The sequence below is a fragment of the Periophthalmus magnuspinnatus genome, chromosome 18 (genome assembly GCF_009829125.3).
Source record: "Periophthalmus magnuspinnatus isolate fPerMag1 chromosome 18, fPerMag1.2.pri, whole genome shotgun sequence".
Classification (NCBI taxonomy): domain Eukaryota; kingdom Metazoa; phylum Chordata; class Actinopteri; order Gobiiformes; family Gobiidae; genus Periophthalmus; species Periophthalmus magnuspinnatus.
This window is the reverse complement of record NC_047143.1, coordinates 27,244,583-27,262,214: the sequence shown is the minus strand read 5'-3', so window position 1 is coordinate 27,262,214 and position 17,632 is coordinate 27,244,583. Positions and strand designations below refer to the sequence as shown.

Below are 17,632 nucleotides of genomic sequence, written 5' to 3'. Positions count from 1 at the left end.
TTACATTGAAAATACTACTAATTATTTCTGTGTCCACATTATTTTAGGGATTACAAAAAATACAAAATGAAAATGTGTGCAAAAATAATTCTAAAAGTAAATAATTAGCTTATACTGTACTAATGGGAGGGCATCTGACACAGTGTTTTCATGTTTATCACAGAGACACATACTATGTTTTTATCTGGTATATTGGGCCATAAACTTTCATTTTTTTCATGATATAAATTACCGTAATACAAATTTTTGGATCAATTTTTAAACTCCTTCCCAGGATGCACCGCGGTGTTTACCCAGAGTGCACCGCGGTGTTTACCCAGAGTGCACCGCGGTGTTTACAGGCAGCTGTCATGGCGGCGGGCTGCGTCTTCCACAGAACTCTGGTCCGGTCCCAGTCCAGACCCGAGTCCAGAGCTGAGTCCAGACCCGGTCCAGGTCCAAACCAGGTCAGGATCTTTCCGTTACATCCGGGTCTTCTCATTTACGTGCTGCGTAGTGACGTTTTGCCCCCGCGCGCCAAACCTCATTACATTTATTTACAATTTTAACGCGACTTCCTTTTATTTCTCTCCCAAGACACTTTATTCTTATGATTTTAATATTAAACCACAGTTTGCAGTTATATTTCACAGTATTTTCGCTTATTGTTGCTTTTGTTTTGCGTGAGTTTCATTTGTTCAGTATTTAACCTGTAAATGTGACTCGAGTTGTGCAGAATTTTATCTTCAACTTGACTCTAAAATCGTAAATTGCTTAAAATTAACACGCTCCAGGTGAATAAAACTAACGCCGAATACACTGTCCAACTGTTTTATTCAATTTAATAACACTTTAGTGAGATTTAATGTAAAGATTTAACAGAGAAATGGGATTAACTCATGTTTATCATAGTTTGAATGGAGCCTGGTTAGAAGCACTATCTGTTTTAATTAAGTACTAATCATCTGAAGCAAAGTTTCATTTTTGTTATTGTAAAATCATACCCAGGGCTAATATTAATCATAAATAACAATAATAAAATATGTTAAAAGCAGTAATCTAAAGGAGCCGCCAGTTCCAAAAACCTGCACTTAAAGGAAACAAAACTGCTTCTGATTGGATAATTAAACATCTAATTATAGCACAAATAAATGGAGCATTGTCATCTTTTTTTTTTTTTTTTTTTTGTAATTAAGAATAAATCTTTGTTACAAATGACACAGACAGATAGTCGTTCATCGTTGTAGGTCTTAACTACAACCAATAATACGTTTCTAGTAGTATCATATTTCATTTTATTTATGTATTTATTTATTTTTTTTCTCTTGATGGTTAATGTACCTGGGGGTCAGGGGGGTACAGGTCCTGGGGCGGGATGGGATGGTGGGCAACGGTGATAAAACGCATCCTCCATCTACATATGTGCTCTTATTCTGTGGAAAATCAAATGTGTATTTACTGTATGAAAAATCAAACGCATATCACAAAAATCACCACTGATCATCTGTGTGTGAAAGTTCAAACATTATGAGATGATCTGGGCCAAAATCAGCCTGAAAATCGGCTAATTATGTCCAATTAAAGGCCTAACCAGAATTTTGGAACCGATATCATGGAACCGATACCCAATCCAGCTAAGTCAGCGCCTCCTTCTGGTCATGAAGTGAAATGAGTCGCTTCATTGGAACAGTTCCGTCAGTATTTCATCATGAGTTTGTTTTTCCTGCTCCGTTCAGGCTCCTGTCGTTTGTCGGGAACAGCTCATAGTTTTGGACGTGGAACGTTACACAAGAGATCAAAGTTCAGCTCTGTGCTTCCCCCAAAATGTCTTTCATGGTGAGTTCATGTTTCTAAACAAACACACACACGCGTCTTTGTCCTCATAAACACACACGTACAGGTGAAGCATCCTCATAAACGCACACGTACAGATGAAGCGTCCTCACAAACACACACGTACAGCTGAAGCGTCCTCACAAACACGCACGTACAGGTGAAGCGTCCTCACAAACACACGCGTACAGCTGAAGCGTCCTCACAAACACGCGTACAGCTGAAGCGTCCTCACAAACACACACGTACAGCTGAAGTGTCCTCACAAACACACACGTACAGCTGAAGGGTCCTCATAAACACACATGTTCAGCTGAAGCGTCCTCACAAACACACACGTACAGGTGAAGCGTCCTTATAAACACACACGTACAGTTGAAGCGTCCTCACAAACACACACGTACAGCTGAAGCGTCCTCATAAACACACGTACAGCTGAAGTGTCCTCATAAACACACGTACAGCTGAAACGTCCTCACAAACACACGTACAGGTGAAGCGTCCATGTTTTTTTAGGTCCAGATTTTTACGACGTGACCCTGTTCGATGGCGACTGCGTTCTACGGGTGTCGTTGGATCCGTCGCTCAATCGTTTGGTAGAAAAACACAGTCTTTGTCGTGGATCTGTTATAAAGAGCGCCACCTTCAAGACCAGCCTGGCACTACAGCTCCCAGAATGCACCACGGCCCAGGACACAGACCCCGCCCCCCACACAGACCCCGCCCCCCACACAGACAGGTGAGTCTGACATCTGTTTATATAGAGCTTTTGATTGACAGGTAGAGCAGCCAATCAGAGCAATGGAAACTGTGGGACTAAACCAGGATTAAACTAGGACTAAACCAGGATTTAACTAGGACTAAACCAGGACTAAACCACAACTAAACTAGGACTAAACCAGGATTAAACTAAGACTAAACCAGGACAAAACCAGGACAAAACCAGGACAAAACCAGGACTAAACCAGGTCTAAACCAGGACTAAACCAGGACTAAACCAGGACTAAACCAGGACTAACCCTGTTTTTGCTCCTCAGGTCTGGTCCGTCTGAGTTTGTGTCTTTTTTCACAGGGGGTGAGTGTCTTGCTCAAGGGCACATCTCCACTCACACACTCTCATGTTTGTACAGTTTCAGCCTGGTGTCTCTGGAGCTCTGTGGTCTTCATCGGGACCTGGATCCTGGTCCATGGTCCTGGTTTGGGTCTGGTCCTGGCCCAGGTTCTCATGGTAAATACTATACTCATGATTAAAGATGCACTACGTAACTTTTCTGGTTAAGGCTCCGGTTTGATCGGTTTGATTAAAGTGATTACAGCGATACAGGATTTGACCGTGTTTTTACATAATAATGAAAATAAAACTAACGACTAGAATGACTTACACAAATTTGACTAATAACTCAAAGACATACTGTGGAACATTCCAGGCCCCGAACAAATTCATCCCCATGGAGACAAGAAAACCAGAAAAGTTACATGGTGCACATTTAAATAAAAACATCCGTGTGTCCATTTTAAAGCCAATGCCGGAGTTTTGCCGCTCAGAGCCAAACGCAGCGTGTTCCTGTCGCTGTGGAACAACTCTGATCCCCACGGCAACAGCTGGAGACAGGCCACACCCACCGACGAGGAGGAGGAGGAGTCAGACGAGGAAGAGCAAGAAGGTGAGTGTGCCAGAGGCAGCACTAACCCAGGACTAAACCAGGACTAAACCAGGACTAAACCGGGACTAAACCGGGACTAAACCAGGACTAAACCAGGACTAAACCGGGACTAAACCGGGACTAAACCGGGACTAAACTGGGACTAAACCAGGACTAAAAAAGAACTAACCCAGGACTAAAAAAGGACTAAACCAGGACTAACCCAGGACTGAAAAAGGACTAAACCAGGACTAAACCAGGACTAAAAAAGGACTAAACCAGGACTAAACCAGGACTAAAAAAGGACTAAACCAGGACTACACTTGGATTAGACCAGGACAAAGCTCGGATTTAACCAGAACTAAACAAAGAAAGGACAAAACGACAATAAAAATAAACCAGGACTAAACTGGGACTAACCCGGGTCTTTCCCTCCTCAGGCCTGGTCCCGTCTGTGTCTGTAGCGGAGCTCAGACTCAGATTCTCCAGTTTTCCTGTTGGAACATCCCAAAAGCTGCTGATCGTTAGAATCCTCCGGAAGTCCACTCTGACGTACTACGGCCGACCGGAGAAGAACTGTGCCTGTCCATTTAAGGTAAACAAACCAGGACTAAACCAGGACTAAACCAGGACTAAACCAGAACTGAACCAGGAATAAACCAGGAATAAACCAGGAATAAAAATGTACAAAAAATGTAAAATGTTCCACACTTGTAATATATTTTCTCTAAATGCTGAGTGTTCAGAGTTTGCATGTTCTCCTCGTGTCTGTGTGAGTTTCTACTAAAAACACTTTACTGTACGACAGGCTCCTCCCCCCTGGACCAAACATCTGTGGGACTTTCCGGCCTAAATAAAGGATAAATAATGTGTCTCTGTGTTCCCAGGCCGTTCTGGAGGTGTGCGACGGGTCCGGCTCAGTGTGTGTGGTTCTGTGGAACAGTGTGTGTCTGGACTGGTACCTGCGTCTCACGCCCGGTGACATCATCAGTCTGCGACGCTTCAGGATCAAACCACTGTACCAGGGACAGGGCCCGGACGACATCGGTGTGAGCTCAGAGCAAAACCAGGACTAAACCAGGACTAAACCAGGACTGAACCAGGACTAAACCAGGACTGAACCAGGACTGAACCAGGACTGAACCAGGACTGAACCAGGACTAAACCAGGACTAAACCGGGACTAAACCGGGACTAAACCAGGACTGAACCAGGACTAAACCAGGGCTAAACCAGGACTGAACAAGGACTGAACCGGGACTAAACCAGGACTAACCCGGGTTTCTCTGTGTGTCGTCAGAGATCAGTGTGAACAGCAGGAACCCGACGTCTCAGATCAGAAAACTCCCAGAATCCTCTGTGTCTCCAGAGTACCTGCCCCCAGACTCCGCCTACTCCTTCTGCTCCAGGTGAGACATTTTCACGTCTGTGTTTAAAATGCTGCCGTTTAAACCGTCTCTCCACAGAGCCGATCTGTGCATGGGGGAGTCATTTCCTTTAAACCAGTGCTTCTCTATTATTTTCTATCATGCCCTATAAAGAAGAAAGAGTTGTTTAGTGTAAGCTCTGTGTGTCAGACTTGTACATGTTTTCCCCCGTTGTGTCCTCAGTGCGGAGCTGCGCCACAGGCCTCACGGGGACGTCTGTGATGTCATCGGTTTGGTGACGTTTTCAGGAAGAAGTGAACGTCTCCGCTCCAAAGGTGAGAGTCTCCGCCCAGTGCGTGTCAGTCATGTTACTTAAGAAGTGACTCGAACTGGGCTATGACATTTCCTGTTCCTCTTCCTCCACTCTTCTCTCCTCTCTCGTGATTGGGCAGATTCTCAGGGGGCGGAGCTGTTCCTGGAGTACCGCTGGCTGCAGTTGGAGGATGGCAGCTGCAGTCAGCCAATCGCAGTGAAGCTTTTTGCCACGTCACAGCCCAAAGTCCACAGACAGCTGCTTCCAAGTGAGATTCACCGTTAAAGTTAAAGCCCGTACTTCTCCGCTGGTCGATTTTAGACTAAAAAGTTGCATACTGTGGCTTTAATATGACTCATTTTAGCTGCTCCCACCTGTATAAAATATTGGTGCACGTGTAGTGACGATTTGTCAGTGAAAACTAACAAACAAAAGCAAATTTAGGACTAAACATAAGCAGGGGAACAACAAAATCAACGTCTAGGTCCAGAGTTGCATTTACGTAGGTTTATTTCCACGTGAACACGCACAGACACGCTGCCTCTTAAAATGTGAACTCTGAACAGAATCCTACATGAACATAAATCACACATCTCCTCAGCCGTCGTCAGTGTGTGATGATCCTAAACCCTGTTGCGTTTGCTGATTTCGTCCCCTCTCTGTCCTCAGTGTCCGTGGTCGTCTGCACTCAGCTCAAACTGGTCCGGACTTTGGATCAGACCCAGTTCTATCTGACCAACACCAGCTACACCCAGGTCTACTGCACAGGTGAGGCCATAGACTGTGTATTTGACCGGACAGAGCTAACCTGCTAGCGCCGCGTTACAAACAGGAAGTGATCATGGACGCACTTCCTGCTCCATCGACTCTGGCTCCAATTCACTTTCTCTTGTCATTCTGGTCTTAAATGTTTGTATTAACCCTCTACATGATCCTGGGGTTTTTATTTCACTATTGTGTCTGTAAATCAACATATAAACATTAGTCCTGGTCCAGTCCTGGTCCAGTCCTGGTCCAGTACTGGTCCAGTACTGGTTCAGTCCTGGTTCAGTCCTGTTTTAGTCCTGTTTTAGTCCTATTTTAGTCTTGGTTCAGTCCTGGTCCAGTCCTGGTCCAGTCCCGGTCCAGTCCCGGTCCAGTCCCAGTCCAGTCCCGGTTCAGTCCTGGTTCTCTTTAGGTTCACTCCTGGTCCAGTCCTGGTTCAGTCCTGTTTTAGTCCTGTTTTAGTCCTATTTTAGTCTTGGTTCAGTCCTGGTTCAGTCCCGGTCCAGTCCCGGTCCAGTCCCGGTCCAGTCCCGGTCCAGTCCCGGTCCAGTCCCGGTTCACTCCTGGTTCACTCCTGGTTCTCTTTAGGTTCTGGTCACCACTCTCGGATGTCTTATCGCAAACTGAACCCGGTGAAGTGTTTCCTGAAGTGGCTCCGGACACAGGACGACGGACAGGTCCTCAGCCGCGCTCTGATTGGAGGATTCTTCGTGTTCCCGTCTCCTCCTGTCACCATGGAAACCTTCATGAAGTCACGCAGAGGTCAGAATCCAAATCAGGACCTGGTTTAGTCCTGGTTTAGTCCTGGTTTAGTCCTGTAATTCTTTGTGTGTGTGTGTGTCCAGTTGCACCCTCAGTCCTCCAGGGGGCAGAGCTGCGCAGGGAGCTGGACCAACTCTGTTACCGTGAGCGACGCAGCTTCTGTTTCCAGGCGACGGTCTCCACGGTGACACACTGTCGCCGGGGGCAGGTAATGATACTATTTATGTTTCACTTACAGACGTGTTATTTTTGTATAAGAAAAAGACGTCATCCGGCCTAGAACATGTTTAAACTTTTTTTTTTTTTTTTTTTTTCCCAGGAGGATCAGTGCTTGTCGTGGTCGCTAACCCCGCCCACTCCCTATGCCACGCCCCTATCCTCCCCTCTCACTGGCTCCTCTCCTCGCCCTAACCAATCGCCTCACTCCGTCAGAAGCCCCTCCTCTTGCTTGTCGTCGCCTGTCAATCAACTCAGACCCCGCCCCCTGGACCACACCCCCAGGTCAGAGCCTCCACAGCGCCCCCCACTGGAGAAACTTCACTTTGCGTGTTTATTTTTTAAGGACATTTAACAAACTTATTCAAATGTTGTTGTTTTTTTATTTTGCAGCCGTTCGGTGAAGAGAAAGTTGTTCCAGGCCCAGTCTCCAAACAAACGGTCAGCGCCAAAAATCACACTTTTAAAATCAGCTACAAAAACGTAAATGGTCTGGAAACATATGGGCGTGATTGACAGGTGGATTAACCAATCAGAGACGAGCGTGATCTGTTTGTGTCAAAACAAACATGGCAACTTTTCTTACGAGTAAAAAAGGAGAAAAATAATCACCAGAGCGAGACGGGTCCTGCATTTGCTTCTCGTCTTACAGATTATTTATATATAAACACCATTTATATAAACAGTCTATGTTCCAAAGTCGATCAGAAAGCAGAAGGGGCTAGTTTTTCTTTCGCTCTATCGCTGATGACATCACATCCATAGACCAATCATATTTAACTCAGTTCTTGGGTCCAGTCACTGATGGAAATGATCAGGTTTAACATTTGTGAATTTACCTTTTGAACATTTCGTGGTAAAGTCCAGTGTGACCAACAGGTAAATCTGCTTTTGTTTAACCGTCTGAACGTGTCTGCTGCTCCTCCTGCAGATCTCCGTTTGCGGCGCTCCGACCCGAGCCCAGCCATAACTCAGGTACGACGTCTTTTTACACTTCAATCCGATCAACTTTAAAGGGCCTCGGTGTATTTGAGTGTTTTACCCCAGTACTTTTATGTTTAAGCAGCTCTTCAGGTAAAAAACAGACTGCTATGTTCTGTTTGCATCTAATTATAAAGCGTTTCATTGTGCTATAATCAGTAAGTCCGCTGTTAGCATGCTAATTGGTGCTAACGTTACCATTTACTTCACTGTGACGGTAAACGATCACATTTTTATACAGCTCTTTTCCCCTCAAAGCGCTTGATTACAGAGATATTAACCATAAACCAGATTTGACTGTGATTAGCCCTGATGCCCTTCCGTACGTGTGTGTTTGCAGTGGACATGTTGGTTGTGATTAGCCCTGATGCCCTTCCGCACGTGTGTGTTTTGCAGTGGCCTTGTTCGAGGCGTCTCTCGAGTTCCTGCAGGAGTCCGACGACCCCGAGGACGACTCCGCCTCTTCCTCTTACATCACCACGTGTCCCTCCCTCTCGCCCATCGCCGTGGAGACGCTGCCCGTGCGCTTCGACCCCGCCCGCAAGGAGGAAATGGCCGTTGCCGTGACGATGGGCGCCAACGTGGACGCCGCCGCGCGCGATTTCCAGTTTGCCTTTGAGGATTACTACTCTGTCAGGCTGCAAGGTACTACTACTGTCTACTACAAATACTGTACTACTACCAAGGTGCACTGCGGAACATTTCTGATGGGGTTTGCGCCACCTGCTTGTCTCCATGGAGATGTTGTTCCTTTGTCTGGAATCTTCCACAGTATGGCATTAAACATATTTATATTCAGTTCATTATAGGCGTTTATGTGGCTAAAAAATGGCATCTGTTCTTACTGTGAGCGGGCCCGCCTCTCCGCAGATCTGACCAGTCAAAATCAGGTACAGCGTCCCTCACTGTCCTCTGCTCTTCCTCCTCAGTCCTCTCCGGCCTGTCTCTGGACGTCCTCTTCCTCCCCGACTCCGCGCCGGCTCCTCTGCGTCACTCGAACTCCTGGGCGGACATTTTGTCTCACGGCGCCTTCTCGCCGCACGGCCCGCCCCCCTCCCCGGCTGACCTCATCGCCACGGCGACGCAGCTGTCCAATCAGAGGCTGCTGTGCGTGCTGGAGGCGTGTCATCTGGGCGGAGACGCGACGGAGCTGGTCCTGATCCGAGCGTTTGTCTTGAGCTGAGAGCGCCCCCTGTTTCCTCAGATGGACAGAGTTGGTACTGCAGCCACTTCAGATTCTAAAGTTGTGATTTTCTTTAAACTGCTTTACCTGGAATGTTCCTCAGTGTGGCATTAGACTGGTAGATACAGTATTTGTTCAATTACAAATGTTAAATTACAAAAAAAAACAAAATCATTATAATCATTATAATCTGGGGAACGTTCTAAAACAATAACATCTCCATGGAGACGAGCAGGCAGCAAACCAGAAAAGCTACATAGTGCACCTTTAAAAAAAACAATTAAAAATCAATCTGATGAAGTTTTTTTATTTTATTTCATATGAACAAATCGTCCAGTTTTTGATTTTTTATGAAGAAATATTTGGTTTCGACAAAAAATCCAGTTCAAATCGTGATGCAGATTTTTCTTTATTTAAAAATATTTATTTTATTTTAAATATTGATGCACCTTTGTTTTTATATATTTATGTTTTATTCCAATTTTATTGTTTTGTATTAACACTGTGAAGTTGTGTTTTGTATATTTTTGTGTGTTTTTGCACTTTTGTTTGACATATTTCCAACTTTTTCTTATTTTAAATGTTTGGAAATGTTCACTTTTTGCACGTTTGGAGAGTTTGACTTAAATAATAATAATAATACAGTTTTATTTTAACAATTTTTGCAATGAATCACTGACTCTATAGGGTGAATGAGGCGGTTAGCACTTCAACCTCACAACAAGAGGGTTTCGGGTTCAAGTCCTGCACCACGTTGGGTTTGCATGTTCTACCTGTGTCTGGGAGACTTTGAGTTGGTTTTCTCCCTCAGACTAAAGCGTACAGCCCCCCACACGGCTCCTGACGGGGTCAAAGTTCACACAAACGTAACATCTTTATATTTAATCTTTCATTAATACCTTGTTTTCTCCAGTTTGAGCATTTTGTCGAGGTTTATAATTTTACTTCCTGGTATAGCATAGACTGTTTATGTAAATGGACATAGCTAACCTGCTAGCCGCCGCGTTCCAAACAGGAAGTGATCATGGGCGCACTTCCTGCTCCATCGACTGTATCTGCTGCCGTCAGACTCATCAAGAAATAACATGAAAACCTTACCAGGACGAAGCCATGAGTGAATTTTATTACTATTACAATACGAGGCGGTACATTTAAGTTAGCGTTTAGCATTAGCTGCGTTTAGCATTAGCTGCGTTTGTGGCAGATGAATCGTAATCGTACGAGGCAGTGCATGTCGTTGAGGCGTCCCTCCGAGTGGAGGTGGGCGCAGTCCTCCGTCCCCGCCCCCATACCGTGACCTTCCCAGTTATCAGGCTGCCCGGGACGCCACCGCCTACAAAAGAGGAGCAGACAGACAGGAGGAGACGGGAGAAGACAGAGGAGCAGACAGGAGGAGACGGGAGCAGACAGAGGAGCAGACAGACAGGAGGAGACGGGAGCAGACAGAGGAGCAGACAGACAGGAGGAGACGGGAGCAGAGAGGAGCAGACAGACAGGAGGAGACAGGAGGAGACAGGAGCAGACAGAGGAGCAGACAGAGGAGACGGGAGCAGACAGGAGGAGACAGGAGCAGACAGAGGAGCAGACAGAGGAGACGGGAGCAGACAGGAGGAGACGGGAGCAGACAGAGGAGCAGACAGGAGGAGACAGGAGCAGAGCAGACAGAGGAGCAGACAGGAGGAGACACGTGCAAACAGAGGAGCAGACAGGAGGAGAGCAGACGGAGGAGCAGATAGAAGCAGAGCAGACGGAAGCAAGCAGAGCAGACAGAGAAGGAGCAGGTAGGAGGAGCAGGCAGGAGGAGACAGGAGCAGAGGTGTTACCTGCGGTCGATGGTGTAGGGAGTTCCGTTGACCCACTCCCATTTGCCGCCCTCGTCTGTGAGTCCGATCCAGTAATGGACGCCCGAAGTCCGACTGGCCACATAGTCCTGGACCAGAGCAGAGACAGGAGCAGTGAGACAGGAGCAGTGAGACAGGAGCAGAGAGACAGGAGCAGTGAGACAGGAGCAGAGAGACCGGAGCAGAGAGACCGGAGCAGTGAGACCGGAGCAGTTAGACCGGAGCAGATAGACCGGAGCAGATAGACAGGAGCAGTTAGACAGGAGCAGTTAGACAGGAGCAGTGAGACCGGCTCCGTCCTGGGCCAGGGCTTAAGACGTAGATGTTTTTAAACTCAAATGAAACATATAACCACGAGGACATGAATAAAATGAACTCTGTGTGTCAAATGTACAGTGTTTGAACAGAGGGACAGTCGTCTTGGTTATTCCACGTCACATGTTTAAATAAGTACATGAGCGGGTAAAGGTTCAGGTCTTACCCAGTCCTTGTCGGCGTTGAGGATGAGGAGCTGGCTCTGGTGGGCGTGGCACCAGTCTCGGGCTTCGTGCCACGACATGGAGACTTTGCTGAATAAGAAACACGACGTCTCAAACGTGTCCCACTCCAGCGGACAGCAGCCGGAGGCGGCCGTCTCTACAACACAGATGATACAATAAACGTTTTCTGTTTTAGGTTTCAACCGTTTAACACTTTTACTACAACACGGTCATGATGCTACCGGCTCATTTTTAGTCTGGGATCGGCTCCACAAACGTGTTATTTTAATCTTATGGTTTAAAGTCGTTTCACCCGACGACAATCATGTCTTTGAGGTTGGAAGGTTGGACAATGTCTCCGTTTTCTGAAGCTGTAGTGTGAAAATCTTGTGTCTTTTGCTAATTTAAACTGACAGAAGAGGCTCAAGTTTGTGCCAGTTTTAGTTTCATGTGGATAGACCCAGAGATTCCACAGATTTAACCATAAACCAGGTCCACACATCTGTATCTGACAGTCACACACAGACTGTTTATAGAAATGGACGTAGCTAAACTGCTAGCCCCACCTTTCAAACAGGAAGTGAGTGTCATTTTGATCTTAAATGTTCGTATTAACCCTCTACATGATCCTGGGTTTCATTTTTATTTCTTAAGTTTTTTTTTGTTTTGTTTTATTTTTAGTTATTTTGAAGTTTGTTTTTTTTTTGTTTTTTTTTTAAGTTATTTTTTATTATTATTTTTTTTTTTTTTCATTTTGATGTGTTTTTTTTCTTAATTTTTTGTAGTTATTTTGAGGTTTTTTTTTTGTTTATTTTGTTTATTTTTTGTTATTTTGAGGGTTGTTTTTTTTAAGTTTTTTTTTATTTTGAATTTTTTTTAGTTTTTTTTTATTATAATCTTTTTGTTATTTTGATGTGTTTTTTTGTTTATTTTCTTTATTTTTTGTTATTTTGAGGTTGTTGTTTTTTTTAGTTATTTTGAGTTGTTTTTGTTGTTTTTGTTTCTTTTGTAAATCTGTGTCCCCTCTCATCATTTTGGTCTTAAATGTTCGTATTAACCCTCTACATGATCCTGGGGTTTTTATTTCACTTTTGTGTCTGTAAATCCAGATATGAACATTAATAAGAGACAAATTAGCCGCTATAACTGTTAGCCTCGACGAGCTTCATTTGGAGCCTTACATGATGTCGTCAGAATCAGACGACTTTTATTTCCATCGTCAGTGACACAACGTCACAAACTAGGAACCTTCTTCGGTGATAAAGTGCAACATAAAACACTGAATAATAATATAAAAACTTAGAAAAATAGCTATGCATGCCCTTATTTGTATTTGTAATAAAGTTAAAAAAGATATGCTTAAAAATAAAATCATCATAATGGTAGAAACAACATCAGAACAACAGCCATAAGGAGACCAGTGTTATTAAGTGTCTCAACCTATTTGTTCAGATTAAACCTAAAAAGAGCGTCATAACTGAGCTAATTACAAGAAAAATCTTATCTTAGCTCGTTGTCTTCATTATTTTACGCTAAATAATAAAATAAAAAGGATGTAAACAAACTCACTGTTGTGGATTAACTGGTCCACGGCACATTTCAGAGCCGCCACGGTTTTGGACAGAACCTCCAACTGTGAGAGCTGCTTTAACGACTCTGCCACTGAAAAAAAACACACCAGGTTCAGCTGAGATTCACGCCAGACTCAACACGTCCTGCTCGTGTGTCAGATGCCCTCCCAAACTGCTCCTGTTGTATTTTAGCGTCTTAAAACGTGGAAAAACAACTGGTTAATTTTAAACCGTTTGGTCCAAAGTTGCTCCTCGCTGACCTTAAGCATTCAGAGCGTCCTAATGACTCACCATGATGAGTTTACAAGCTCTTTAACTTCAGATTTCAGAGGCCAGAGCAGGTTTTTGTCACGGTGATGCTAACAACCGCAACAACAAGCATACTAACGTGCACTTCCTGATTAGCTCAACCTCAAGTTCTGCTTCTACAACATATTTAAACTGAGGAAAGACCCATTTTTAGTCAAATACAGGGAGAAAATCAGGTACAGCGACTTTAATCTGCAGATTTTTATAAATATTCATGTTAAATATTTCGTTTTGGGACAGTTTCCAGCCTCATAATGTCACTGTGGAGTTTGTACATGTGCAGATCTTAAAAAATGTTCGATGTGACACTAAGAAAACAGCTAAAATATAAAACAAATTGTGCTTTTTGTTTAAAGATGCACTGTGGAACTTTTCTGCCACCCGCTTGTCTCCATGGAGATGTTATTCCGACGTTACAAAAAACAAAGTCACGTTTAAAGCTCATAGTTAAAATAAATGCTGTATCGACATCTGTAACTCAAGCGATGCCAGATAGATGAGTTAATGCCACACTGCGGGACATTCCGGGCGGATTTAAAGTCTGACCTGAGTTGAGCTGGTCCTTGTTGCTCTCCACAGAAAAGCTGAGCCTCTGGACGCCTTTAGCTGCATCTGCCACATACACAGGACTTTCAGAATAAAAGTGCACATAAGGCTTTTATTTTGAAGTGTTTGTGTCCAAATATATTCAAACATTATTAAATAAACATGACGTCAGATTTAAAGTCTGAGTCTTTGCCTCTGAATCATGTTTTATAAATCTGATGTTTGTAAAATGTGAAAATACCTTTAGTTTCTTTCTGAGCGTTGATCAAAGACAAACTCAGGTTCAGAGCAGATTCCTCCACAAAACCCAAACGAGACGCCAGCCCCGAGTCTGGACACGAGAGACCGGGTTTAGACCGGGATTAGACCGGGTTTAGACCGGGTTTAGACCGGGTTTAGACCGGGTTTAGACCTGGTTTAGACCTGGTTTAAACCGGGTTTAGACCGGGTTTAGACCGGGTTTAGACCTGGTTTAGACCGGGTTTAGACCGGGTTTAGACCGGGTTTAGACCGGGATTAGACCGGGTTTAGACCTGGTTTAGACAGGGTTTAGTCCTGGTTTAGTCCTGGTTTAGTCCTGGTTTAGTCCTGGTTTAGTCCTGGTTTAGTCCTGGTTTAGTCCTGGTCTAGTCCTGGTCTAGTCCTGGTCTAGTCCTGGTCTAGTTCTACTCACTGCTGACTCCAAAGGCGAGGATGAGGATGAGGATGAAGGTTGTGATTAATCCTGGGATCAGCCATCGTCGATACCTGGACCAGACCGAGTACTGGACTGGACCTGGGTCTGAGGATCACAACCAGGACTTGAGTTCAGACAGAAGCAGAACCACAGTGTGTAGTAGTAGTAGTAGTAGTAGTAGTAGTAGTAGTAGTAGTAGTAGTAGTAGTAGTAGTAGTAGTAGTAGTAGTAGTAGTAGTAGTAGTAGTAGTAGTAGTAGTAGTAGTAGTAGTACTTTTTGAACACGGAGCTACTTCACAAACCAAAGACTCAAACTCTCAGACGTGGTTCTTTCCAAATACCTTTGTTCCAGAAGGAGCTGTTGTCGTCTTCGTCGGGCTCGTCGTGAAATTGAGTCGACATTTTTCCAAGTTCAAATTCTAGTCCGAGTCTGGGCCCTGGTCTAGATCCAAAGACCTCGGGGGTTTTCAGGGTTTTTTTGGTCCAAAGTCTGAGTCTGTTTGTTTAATGAGTCTCACCACGGACTGAACCAGGAGCAAACAAGGACTGAACCAGGACTAAACCAGGACTAAACCAGGACTAAACCAGGACTGAACCAGGACTAAACCAGGACTAAACCAGGACTAAACCAGGGCTAAACCAGGACTAAACCAGGACTAAACCAGGACTAAACCAGGACTAAACCAGGACTAAACCAGGATTAAACCAGGACTAAACCAGGACTAAACCAGGACTAAACCAGGACAAGAGCAAACAAGGACTAAACCAGGACTAAACCAGGGCTAAAACAGGACTAGACCAGGACTAAACCAGGACTGAACCAGGACTGAACCAGGACAAGAGCAAACAAGGACTGAACCAGGACTAAACCAGGACTGAACCAGGACTAAACCAGGACTAAACCAGGACTAAGCCAGGACTAAACAAGGACTAGACCAGGACTGAACCAGGACTAAACCAGGACTAAACCAGGACTAAACCAGGACTAAACAAGGACTGAACCAGGAGCAAACAAGGACTAAACCAGGACTGAACCAGGACTAAACCAGGACTAAACCAGGACTAAGCCAGGACTAAACAAGGACTAGACCAGGACTGAACCAGGACTAAACCAGGACTAAACCAGGACTAAACCAGGACTAAACAAGGACTGAACCAGGAGCAAACAAGGACTAAACCAGGACTGAACCAGGACTAAACCAGGACTAAACCAGGACTAAACCAGGACTAAACCAGGACTGAACCAGGACTAAACCAGGACTAAACCAGGACTAAGCCAGGACTAAACAAGGACTAGACCAGGACTGAACCAGGACTAAACAAGGACTAAACCAGGTCTAAACCATGGACATGGAATAAAACAGGACTAGATAATGAAGCAGGTCAAGACCAAACAAGGACTGAATTAGAAAAAGAAAAATTCAAATCTGTCACTGGACAAAAAGTTGTAGACGAGTCTCTTCTTCAGTTCTGGTCAGATTCCTCTGGACACTGCCTCATATCTGTCTGAAGGGGGCGCTAACGACACTGAAGCTAACACACCTGAATGTTCATCTGAACAAACTGGACTGGACTCACACATGTACAGGAAGGACCAGAGCAGGATCTGTCTCCTGAGGACACTCAGGTCTTTGGAGTGAGAGGGACACTCCTGAAGACCTGAATGACTCTGTGGAGGCCTCGTCCTGTACAGTGTGGTCTGGAGGAGCATCACAGAGAGGGAGAAGATGGACAAGGTCATCAAGAAGTCCAGCTCCGTCCTGGGCTGTCCTCTGGACTCAGGGGGTGGGGGACAGGAGGGTCCAGGCTAAGGTCATTTCTATGGGTCATGAGTCTCGCCCCCTGCAGGACGCTCTTCAGCTTCAGTGACTGATTCACTCTCCCTGTGTGAAGGTTTCAGGTCTGTCCTTCCTCAGACTGAACAATGAACATGTGTCAACCACATGTGCAATACAAGAGTCACTGAACCACACCCATGTGCAATACAAGAGTCACTTTACATTTATTCTGTTCATGTGCTGCACTGTTGCTCTTATTGTAATAAAAAATAGACAATTATTAATTGTCTTTTTTTATTAGAGTCTATTTTTAGTTTATTTTTTTAAAGTCTATTTTTAAATTATTTTAAGCTGTTTCTCTTTTATCTTGTTTTATTGCCTGTTCCATTTTCCTTCTGTTCTTTAACTGTGCGGTGCAACACTGGAATTTCCCCCCTGTGGGACAAATAAAGGCAGATCTGATCTGATCTTTGTTTGTTTGGTCTAATGTGAAATGTACCTGAGTCATATTTAACATAAGCAGCTGTTTAGTTTCTCCAGTGTAAAACTCGAAACTAAACAGACACAAGAGAATGAACCAACGCGAGAGAAAGAGCAGCTCAGGACACAGTCTGATGTCCATCTGCATCTGAAACACACTGACCACAACTTTAAAGAGAGAGAGGGTCAGATCTGAGCCAGAGAAAAGAAACGGTTTGAGAGGAGAGTTAAAGAAGATATTTTTGTAGGAAACACAATCCTTCCTTGAACAGAAATGGAGCCTGAGACATAAACTCTCTCAGTGTCGTTAGCGCCTCCTTCAGACAGACATAAGGCAGTGTCCAGCAGGAATCTGACCAGAACTGAAGAAGAGACTTGGACGAGCAGCCAAACATCTTCATTCTAAAACTTTTTGTCCAGTGACAGATTTGAATTTTCTTTTATTATGGATCAGACCTGGACGACTGAGGGACACACGACTAAATTAGGACGAGACCAGGACCAGACTCTGGACCATAACAGGACCAAAGATGAACCAGGTCAGAGCAGACAAGGACTAAACTAGAACTAAACCAGGACTACAGAGATGGTTTCAAACAGAGATGAAACCAGGACTAAACTAGAACAAAAACCTGGATTTGAGCGATGGACTGAACTAGAACTGAACCAGGACTTGGATAAACTAGAGCTGGAGCCACATCTACAGTGATCTACATTTATTATGAACAGTTATTTTATGATCACGTGATATTTTTACATATTTCTGACTCTTGTCTTTTGTCCTTTTCTCCTCTTTGCACTTTTACATTTATTCAGTTTTGATCTGACTCTGTTTTGTGCTGCAAATGGCGCCATCTGGTGGAGGAGCGTCCACTCACAGCAGCACGTTCTGTACTTTTACTACATTTATC

The 17,632-nt window shown here is 44.5% G+C and overlaps 2 protein-coding genes across 3 annotated transcripts; one reads left to right on the top strand and one right to left on the bottom strand.

Annotated features, from left to right (window-relative positions):
• The first annotated feature begins 324 nt into the window (after positions 1-324).
• Positions 325-9,702, top strand: si:ch73-71d17.2 (RPA-related protein RADX). 2 transcript variants are annotated; one of them, XM_055229090.1, is made up of 18 exons: positions 325-446; positions 1,716-1,815; positions 2,329-2,551; positions 2,943-3,040; positions 3,333-3,476; positions 3,896-4,050; positions 4,343-4,502; positions 4,755-4,863; positions 5,065-5,156; positions 5,274-5,402; positions 5,804-5,902; positions 6,488-6,661; positions 6,745-6,869; positions 6,981-7,162; positions 7,271-7,318; positions 7,809-7,852; positions 8,255-8,503; positions 8,788-9,702. In XM_055229090.1, the coding sequence occupies exons 1-18, from the start codon at positions 351-353 to the stop codon at positions 9,039-9,041; spliced, it is 2,481 nt and encodes an 826-aa protein (XP_055085065.1). In that variant the 5' UTR covers positions 325-350; the 3' UTR covers positions 9,042-9,702. The 2 variants fall into 2 exon arrangements, with proteins under 2 accessions (XP_055085065.1, XP_055085066.1); XM_055229091.1 differs by having other exon boundaries at positions 333-446; positions 2,943-3,031; positions 8,788-9,300.
• LOC117386125 (C-type lectin domain family 10 member A-like) lies at positions 9,535-14,896 on the bottom strand. Its single transcript, XM_033983434.2, has 8 exons — positions 14,805-14,896; positions 14,461-14,568; positions 14,029-14,118; positions 13,788-13,853; positions 12,931-13,023; positions 11,364-11,518; positions 10,865-10,971; positions 9,535-10,374 (listed from the first exon to the last, which is right to left on the bottom strand). The coding sequence occupies exons 1-8, from the start codon at positions 14,863-14,865 to the stop codon at positions 10,227-10,229; spliced, it is 828 nt and encodes a 275-aa protein (XP_033839325.1). The 5' UTR covers positions 14,866-14,896; the 3' UTR covers positions 9,535-10,226.
• Between the last annotated feature and the right edge of the window lie 2,736 nt (positions 14,897-17,632).

Excerpts from the sequence above, each read along its gene's own strand:
- si:ch73-71d17.2 (XM_055229090.1), top strand. The coding sequence starts at position 351 with ATGGCGGCGGGCTGCGTCTTCCACAGAACTCTGGTCCGGTCCCAGTCC. Across the intron at positions 2,552-2,942 it reads CCCGCCCCCCACACAGACAG|TTTCAGCCTGGTGTCTCTGG; the intron begins GTGAGTCTGACA and ends ATGTTTGTACAG. Across the intron at positions 8,504-8,787 it reads CTACTCTGTCAGGCTGCAAG|TCCTCTCCGGCCTGTCTCTG; the intron begins GTACTACTACTG and ends CTTCCTCCTCAG.
- LOC117386125 (XM_033983434.2), bottom strand. The coding sequence starts at position 14,865 with ATGTCGACTCAATTTCACGACGAGCCCGACGAAGACGACAACAGCTCC. Across the intron at positions 11,519-12,930 it reads GGACCAGTTAATCCACAACA|AGACGGCCGCCTCCGGCTGC; the intron begins GTGAGTTTGTTT and ends TCTGTGTTGTAG. Across the intron at positions 10,375-10,864 it reads CCCTACACCATCGACCGCAG|GCGGTGGCGTCCCGGGCAGC; the intron begins GTAACACCTCTG and ends CCTCTTTTGTAG.